The 9,126-nt window shown below is 41.0% G+C and overlaps 2 protein-coding genes across 2 annotated transcripts; one reads left to right on the top strand and one right to left on the bottom strand.

Moving 5' to 3' along the window:
• Positions 1–925, top strand: LOC118549819 (olfactory receptor 51A7-like). Its single transcript, XM_078057497.1, is given in 2 exon segments — positions 1–399; positions 401–925. Coding segments are annotated over 2 exon segments (924 nt in total).
• A 4,936-nt stretch (positions 926–5,861) lies between these two features.
• On the bottom strand, positions 5,862–6,828 carry OR51S1 (olfactory receptor family 51 subfamily S member 1). The gene is given in 2 exon segments (XM_036114425.2): positions 5,862–6,009; positions 6,011–6,828. Coding segments are annotated over 2 exon segments (966 nt in total).
• Between the last annotated feature and the right edge of the window lie 2,298 nt (positions 6,829–9,126).

The raw sequence follows: 9,126 nt of genomic DNA, 5'->3' as shown, positions 1-9,126 counted from the left end.
ATGTTTGCTTTCAATACCTTGGAATTTGAAATCTCCACCTTCCTGTTGATTGGGATCCCAGGGCTTGAGCATGTGCACATTTGGATCTCCATCCCCATCTGCTTCATGTACCTCCTGGCCATCCTGGACAACTGCACCATCCTATTTGTCATCAGGACAGAGCCTTCCCTGCATGAGCCCATGTGCTATTTCCTCTCCATGCTGACTCTGTCTGACCTGGGCTTGTCTTTCTCTTCTCTTCCGTCCATGCTGAGGATCTTTTTATTTAATACCATGGAGATTTCTGCTGATGCATGTATTGCCCAGGAATTTTTCATCCATGAATTCACAGACATGGAATCCTCAGTGCTTCTGATCATGTCCTTTGATTGCTTTCTAGCCATTTGCACGCCCCTGAGGTGTAGCCTCCATTCTTACCAGCTCCAGAGTTTTGCATATCGGACTGACATTTGCTATCAAAAGCATTCTACTAGTTCTTTCTCTTCCTTTCACTTTAAAGAAACTCAGGTACTGTAATAAACACCTGTTCTCACACTCCTACTGCCTCCACCAGGATGTCATGAAACTGGCCTGCTCTGACAATAGGGTTAACTTTTACTATGGTCTGTTTGTCGCACTCTGCATGATGTCAGACAGTGTGTTCATTGCGGTTTCCTATGTCTTCATCCTGAAGACTGTATTGGGTATTGCATCCCATGGGGAGAGACTTAAAGCTCTTAATACGTGTGTGTCCCACAGTTGTACTGTGCTCATCTTCTACGTGCCCATCATCACCTTGGCTACCATGCATCGCTTTGCCAAGTATAAATCCCCTTTGGCTATGATTCTGATAGCTGATGCATTCTTGTTGGTACCACCTTTGATGAATCCCATTGTGTATTGTGTAAAAACTCGGCAGATTAGAATAAAAGTCCTGGAAAACTGAGTCTAAAATCTAAATGATGGGGCTGAGGTGGAAGTTCCATTTTCTCTACAATAAATTGTCTTAGGAGCAGGGCAATATTTCTTTCAAAGAGGAGATATTTCCTTTTACTTCATAGTCCTTAAGTTACATTAATTAATTAGTCAATCAATCAATTAATCCCTAAAGGGGATCTAATATACCACAGAGTATCTGCTTTTAAGAAAGAGGAGACCTGCATTTCAGAGAGTAGGTAGGAATCCTTTTGTTATTGTTTGGGGAATTGATGGCCTCTATCTTCAGGTATGAATGAAGAGCAAGGATCCAGAGAAGCTTCTGGGGAAGAACGATGATAAGCAGCCCTAAACTGTGACTGGTGGAGCTCTACAAGATTCTGGAGCCATTTAACATCTTTGTATTTGCTTTCCTTATTTGATTCTTTTTTTGATTTACATTAAGCCCTTAATGTGTCTAAGTTGGTTTAAATATGTTCTTTTCCTTGTTACTCAGAGTGTGGTACAATGCTCAACAGCATAAGCATCACCTGGAAAGTAACTAGAATTGCAGAATCTCATGCCCTGCTGCAAGCCTATTAAATGAGAATCTGCATTTTACCAAGATCTTAGATGACTGGTATGGACATTAATGTTTGGGAAAGAAAACTTGTGGGGAACAATGTGAAAGGGGAACCTAGAGAGTATGTTTTCTGCCGATGCCAAATTGGGGGGAAATTGTAGGAGGAAATTACCAGTGGTCATTGGCATTTGGCAGCATTTCTAGTAAAGGTAAGGGGCTGAGTCCTTGGGGCACAATCGATGGAGACCCAGAGACGTCTCTCATATCATACGTATTATCTCTCTCACTTACTACATTATGAATTTCCACAAGGAAAGTGTTGTGAGTTATTCAACTTTAAAAGTCTCCTCACAATAAAATACCTTGTTCAGAATATGTGATTGGTAGATGTATATCAGTTTGAACTAAATGAATAGTCCGAAGTTTTGCTGGGGTGGAGATTCAGGGGTCAGGGCGGTCATCACCTAGACTCAACTTACCTCTGCACTCTCTGCACCTCTTACCAGAAGCTAACATTGACAGGGAATATAAGGACCCTTTGTGAGAGACAGAGAATTTAGGGCAGCCCATAATACCATTAGGTACCAATAACTGTCAAGCCACAACACAGAATCTGCACCACTGTGGCCAAACAGACATCCAAACAACTTTCTTATCTGAGCCTACCTGGACTCACCTGTCACTTCCTGGTGTTGTAAATGGAGCCAGATTAGAGTGCTCCAAGGACATCCTAATGAGAAAGTGTCAACAAAGACGCTTTAGGAGCTATGAAGATATGCCATCTTTATTTAAGGGATTAGAGTCCAGGATTACTGCTAATCAATAGGATATAATGTAGCTCCAGACTGGGGATTTAGAAGCCAACCTATAGAAAAAGAGTAAAAAGGCCCTATCAAGGATAACATGTTCTCTAAACCTTCTATTGTGATAACTTAGTCCTGTCAGGGAGGTGGCCAGAGGAGTAAATAGGCTCAAGACTCAGCCAGGAAACCAGTCCTCTGGTTTCAGCTCTGCCATTTCCTGGCTATGTGGTCTTGAGGAAATTACTTTCTATGTGTTGTGTATTATGATAGATTTCATATGTGCTTTGAAATTAAAAAAAATTCCTTCTTTCTGCATTATATGGATAACTATGTTAATCTTTTTAAAAGCCCTAAAATCCAAATGTGGTCTTCAGACAAACGTGTTTAGACAAGATAGCATTTAGATGAGTTCATATTAAAATAGATTTACAAGTTATCTTAAAAGTAGGAAGGTATGGTAATACTAGGTCTACATTCCCACATGGAAATAGTAGGAACCCACTGGAAAGTCCCCATCATCACAGTCTGAGGACGGGCTTGCTCCACTTATTACTATTATTACCTTGTTCTTCTAGGTATTTGAACTTATGATCCCTGTTATGAATTCTTAATTGCTTACTCATTCTTTCTTTCACACACACACACACACACACACACACACACACACACACACACACACATTCTGGCTACAGGTCTGAAGTCTTTGTTTAGCTTTGTTTAGCAATGGGACCAACCCAGAGATCTGAATTTTGCACTGCTCTTCCTGGTTTTCAGTTTCCACCAACTCCCCTGTATCACTGTTACATTTTGTTTACAATTGTAAACATTCCTGTTAATACCTCTATTCCCCTGTGTGAACATTTTCCCTCAAATCTGTCAGGTGAGTTGCAGAAAGAACAGTGTCCCCTGACTGGCCAAGAGTGGTAATACCAACTATTGGACACTTGAAGACTGACACGATTGAGTGGATGTGTCTGTGGCCAGGAGAGAGTGTTAAAGAGAGAGAGTTCTGTGTTGCCCTGCACTAGTAAACAGATGGAGGCCACCAGCGGTGTTCGGTTTAGTTTGTCTCCTGCTGACTTACAAAGGTCCATGCAAAAGTGCTTTCAGCGGATCCCCAAGTTGAAGTTTTCCTTCAATAAAATGAGGTGTTATGAGCTGAAAGAATCTTCCAGCTGTAAAGTTCTTTATTCACATTGAGTATGCATATAAGGTTTAAATATAATTATTTTTAATTTCATTAATTCCAAATAACTACCATTTATTGAATATCTCTTATGTTCAGACACCTTGATAAAGGGACTTGATTTTGAGGCGCCTGGGTAGCTCAGTCAGTTAAGCGTCTGCCTTTGGCTCAGGTCATGATCCTGGGGTCCTGGGATTGAGCTCCCAGTCAGGCTCCCTGCTCAGTGCGGAGTCTGCTTCTCCCTCTCCCTCTCCCTCCCTCTGCTCCTCTCCCCCAGTGTGTGCATGCTCTCTCTCTCAAATAAATAAATAAAGTCTTTTTTTAAAAAAGGGACTTGATTTCATGCAGTCCTTATTATAGCTATTTTGTAAACATAAGAACAACATTTGACAAATTGCACAGGAAGTAGTGAGATGAGAATTCAAAACCAGGCCAGTGTGACTTCCAACTCTTTCCATCACTCTACTCTCAATAAATAAATGAGAAGCTGGAGGTGGGAAGAAAGGATAAACTTTGGGAAAAGCAGGGTTTCTCAGAGACCTCATTCCTGTTGCCTCAAGACTAGACTGTTTCTGTTCAGCAATTTAAAAAGAATATTTTGTAGCAGGGGCTTTGGACTAAGCAATTTGAAATAAATGCTGGCTTTGCAACTCATTTTATATACTTCAAGCATTCTTAAATTCTCAGTCTCAGTATTCTCATTTGTGAAGTGGAGAGACTAATTATCTAATTTAATAAGAGGGTATATAATATGCTTTGCAGAGAAGCTTGGTATAAGATGAGGATATAATTGTTCCTGCCTTCCTGGAATATATCCTGATATATCATTGTGTGTTCTTGTTTTGGCACTAGGTAGATTCAGTTTGCTACTTTTCATTTAAAATGGCTTCTTCTATAATCACAAGAGAACAAGAATGTTTCAATATCGGAAATTGAACAACACATTAAAGCAGACAATTATGGGGCACCTGGGTGGCTCAGTCTGTTAAGATGCTGGCTCTTGGTTTTGGCTCAGGTCATGATATCAGGGTCCTGGAATTGAGCCCCGGATCGAGCTCTGTTCTTAGTGGGGAGTCTGCTTGGGACTGTCTCTCTCCCTCTCCTTCTGCCCCTCCCCCAACTCATGTGTGTGCTCTCTCTCTCAAATAAATAAATCTTTTTTTTAAAAAAAGAAGACAACTATAGTTATATTAGTGGGTGCTGAGAAAGCACTTAATAGGATTGATCAAATAAGCTTATTAAAAATCAATAAAATTTGGAATCAATAAATCAATAAAATTGGAATACACATATATTATTTAAATATTAAAAGTTTACCCAAAGATCAAGCAGCCAACCATTGTTCTAACAGGTGAAACATTAATGCCACTTCTGTAAAAATAAAAAACAAGATTTGAATGTTCATTTTCACTCTTAATCTTTCATAATGGGTTGGGGATTTCATAAATTAAAGTAAAATGGAATAAGTTGTGTGAATAGTAGGGAAACATTACCAATCACCCATTTTTACTTATATATGCTAAATACAAATAAAATCCAGAAATAAAATCTATAATTTACATGATAATTTGGTAAAATAGATATTAATGCAAGATTAAAATGTTATTTCTCAATCTAGCATTATGTGTGTGGAAATAGAAATAGGGAAATACTTTATTTATAAAAGCAACAAAATACATTTTAAAACTATAGAAATAAATTTAATGCAAATAATTTTATTGACAAATTTTAAAAAGGTGTTAATAAGTGAAACATCTATCATATATTCTTGGATGTGAATGCTTATCATCATAAATGTTGATTCTCTTACATTTAATCTGTACAAATAATGTAGTTCTTGTTAGGATTCCAAAGCTCGTGTTTGTTTTATGAGAGGGAGATCACTTTATGCCATATTAGCTAAGTCAGACTATGAGGCTACACTAATAGATCAGTGATATGTGATTATATACATGACACATATATATAAAATCCATGAAAAGGTCTGTAAAACAATGTACACACACATGTAGAGTGCCATCGAATGTTTCTGTCTTCTCATTTCTCTGCTGTGTAGCTGTTTAACTCCTCCAGTTTCCTCAGTTATTGGGGTATAGACGTGGTGGGGAAATTAACAAAAACAGAACAACAACAGATGCATACTTGGAAGGTTGTGACAACACCTAGATCCTGGCCTCTCTATGCCATGGATCAGTAACTGTGGGTAGACCACTGCCATTCTCTGGAGCTTGTAAGCTTTCTTTAATATGCACATGCATACTTGCAAGGACAGGCATCCATGTATATGTGCTTATGTGTGCCTGAGTGACCATTTCATGCATGGTGAACTGAGTTCTTATCATGAAAGCCTTTGTACCAGGTAGCCCTGAGCTACCAAATGTGGAGGGCATCCTCCTCATGGAGCACAACCCACCTTCTTGGGCTGTAACCTCTTGAGTATTCTCTCTCTAATCTCCTTCATCTTGACGCTATAGAGAATAGGGTTTATCAGTGGAGGAAGCAGGAAGTGGACATAGGAGAGAAGAGTATGGGCAGGCTGAGGTTGGCACCCTGAGACGGTCAATGAGGGCCAGGAGGATCATGGGCATGTAGAAGAGGAGCACAGCAGAGAGGTGGGCAGCACAGGTTTGACCAGCCTTCCAGCGCTCCTCGCTGGATCCCAAACCTTGCAACACCCTGCCAATGAGGCCATAGGAGAAGAAAATAAGCAGGGGGTCCAATCCCATGGCTGACAGAACCACAAAGAGGCTGTAGACTGCACTCCAAGCTCCCGGGCAGGCCAAATGGGCTATATCTGGGTGCAAGCAGTAAGAATGGGTCAGAACCTGTGGGTGGCAGTAGGACATGTGGGCCAGGAGGAATGGCAGGGGCAGGTGGAGACCCAGACATCGGAAAGCGATAGCCAGGCCAATCTTGCTAATGACATCATTGGTGAGGAGCGTTGGGTAGTGGAGAGGGCGGCAGATGGCTAGTGCTCGATCTAAGGCCATGGCGAGCAAAACAGAGGACTCCATGACAGAAAAGACGTGGACAAAGAACATCTGGAGGAGGCAAGCTGAGGCAGGGACAGCATGAACACCAGCAAAGGCAAGACCCAGGAGGGTGGGCATCAGGGCTGTGGCCAAGCCAACATCAGACACACTCAGCAGGAAGAGGAAGAAGTACATTGGGCGGTGCAAGGTGGGATCCAGGGCAATGACGCAGAGGATAGTACCATTTCCCAGGGCAGAAAGAAGGTAGATGGTGATGAGTGGTATTGTCCACCAGGAGGGTACAGCTGACAGACCTGGCATGCCCACCAACAAGAAGGTGGGGGCCATTGAAGTGTTACTGGGGGCTGCCTGGTTGGGGAATGTTGACATAGTCCTGGATCCCACTTTGAATTCTGGAACCTGAAAACTGATTGGAAAGATTTACTTAGTATTTTGACACATTTGCATGATGCAATCTAAAACAACCTGCCTCCTCCTTCCCCAGCCCCCAGCACACACGCTTACACATTCCCTTCCCTGAATACACATACATTCTAATATCTATGCCATACTCATCTCTTGTCTTGGCAGTTTTTCTAAAGCTGTCTTTAAATCTGTTTCTCTCCCTAAATCGTTGCCCCACTTTCCTTTAACCCTGCCTTTTCTTGTAGCTTTTTCCTAACTAATGTCCCGCCGTCAATGGTAAACACCTGCGAGGGGGTCTATACTCCTATAAATATCTTTTCTGCTCCCCTCAACCCCAGACATTCTGACTTCATGCTGCCTTAACACACTCACATTTCAGTGAACTTTAAGTGCTCTCATCAAAGTCACCAGTTACCCCTTTAGTACTAAATCAAGGGGCACTCATATTTCCTAAACTAATGTATTTCTCAATGAGCTTTGGCTGTTATAAATCCAGTTTCTCCTTTTCTTTTTAATTCTACCTCTCAGAAGTTAACTGCTCAGTTCATCTTGCTGTGTCCTGTCCAAGGTATATCTTGGCATTTTTGAGGGATCTTTATTTGGGTCTTTTCTTTTTCTTCAGTGGTCTTATCTACTCTCATGACTTTAACTAAACTCTGTAAATTGATGAATCACAAATATATCCCCCTAGATCATTCTATGTTCATCTCACCCTGGAAATCTCTACCCTTATGTCCCATTTATCTTTATTTTATTTTATTATTTTATTAATTTAATTTAATTTAATTTATATGAGAGAGTGAGAGAGAGAGCACGAGCTGGGGAAGGAGCAGAGGGAGAGGGAGAGGACAAAGGAGAGGGAGAGGACGAAGGAGAGGGAGAAGCAGACTCCCTGCTGAGCAGGGAGCCTGAAGTGGGGCTCCATCCCAGGACCCTGGGATCATGTTCTGAGCCAAAGGCAGATGCTTAACCAACTGAGCCACCCAGGTGCTCCTGTCCCATTTATTTTAAATTCAAATAATTCAGAACAGGTCTTCACAAAAGCTTCTTAAAACCTCTTCCAGTTTCCTCAATTAGTAGGAGACAGTGTTAGGGAAATTACAATGACAAAAGAAAAAAAGAAAAAAGGGAACATATCTTGATTCTCAAAGTCAGTTGGTGATATCACCACTCACCAATTTCCCAAAATAAAAGCTCCACAATTAACCTCATTTCACATATAATGTCCAAATATTTTTCCTAATTTCAACAAGAAGGACTGAACACACACTATAGTCTTATCTCCTTCCCTCAGTCAAATGCCCAAAAAAGTTAGAACTGAAATTCCAGACAAAAGGACCATGAAATTGTGATATGGGGAAAAGAAAAACAAAAAAATGCTAAGTTATGTTCTTAGGGGAATAATATGGATGTAAATTAACTCTAAATATTTATTATGAAATTCTAAATGTATATATCCTAAAAATATGAAGTTAAATATTTTAAAAATAAGTGTAAAACTTTCAAACTATGAAGGAAAATAAATGAAATAAAGATCTTAATCAATCTAACAGAAAACATTAAAAAAGGAATGAATAGAGGTGCCTGGGTGGCTTAGTCAGTTAAGCATCTGACTCTTAGTTTTTGGCTCGGGTCACTATCTCAGGGTCATGAGATCGAGCCCCTTGTAGGCATGGAGCCTGCTTAAGATTCTCTCTCTCCTTCTCCCTCTGCCCCTCACCCCTTAAAAAAAATGGAATGAGTAGGAACAAGATATTCATTTGTAGCGTGATTGAGTGAGGGGGTTGAAAAATCCTCTCCCGAAAAGCGACTGCAAAACTGGTAAAACTGTCAACACCATTTTAACACCCTGAAAATCCATCAAAAACATAAGCCCATTCATGAAAACTACAGAACTTTGGGAAATAACTCCCATGTTGTTGACATTCTGGCCTGGGGCTGCCCTCATTTTCCCCACTGCCTCCAGTCCTGTCGGCAGTGGTAACACAGGGAATGCTGACAGCTTTGCTCCAGGGGCCTGAGCTGGCTTCTCTGATCTGGAGCTTGTGTGGCGCTGCTGGGGGCAGCCCAGTAGGAAGGGCCTGAGGCTCTGCTACCCTGAGGTTGTGGCCTTCTCTGGGGTGAGCCGTGGATCAGCGCACTGGCTGGGTATTTCACAGGGAATTCTGGCAAAGTGGCAGATAGATTTCCAACCGTAACAATGGTTACAAAGTAAAAGGACTAAACACTCACAAAAAGTAGACACTGTTAGACAGAATAAAA

This window comes from Halichoerus grypus, chromosome 11 (genome assembly GCF_964656455.1).
Source record: "Halichoerus grypus chromosome 11, mHalGry1.hap1.1, whole genome shotgun sequence".
Classification (NCBI taxonomy): Eukaryota; Metazoa; Chordata; class Mammalia; order Carnivora; family Phocidae; genus Halichoerus; species Halichoerus grypus.
The sequence above is the reverse complement of the archived record's forward strand: the minus strand, read 5'-3'. Positions and strand labels throughout refer to the sequence as shown.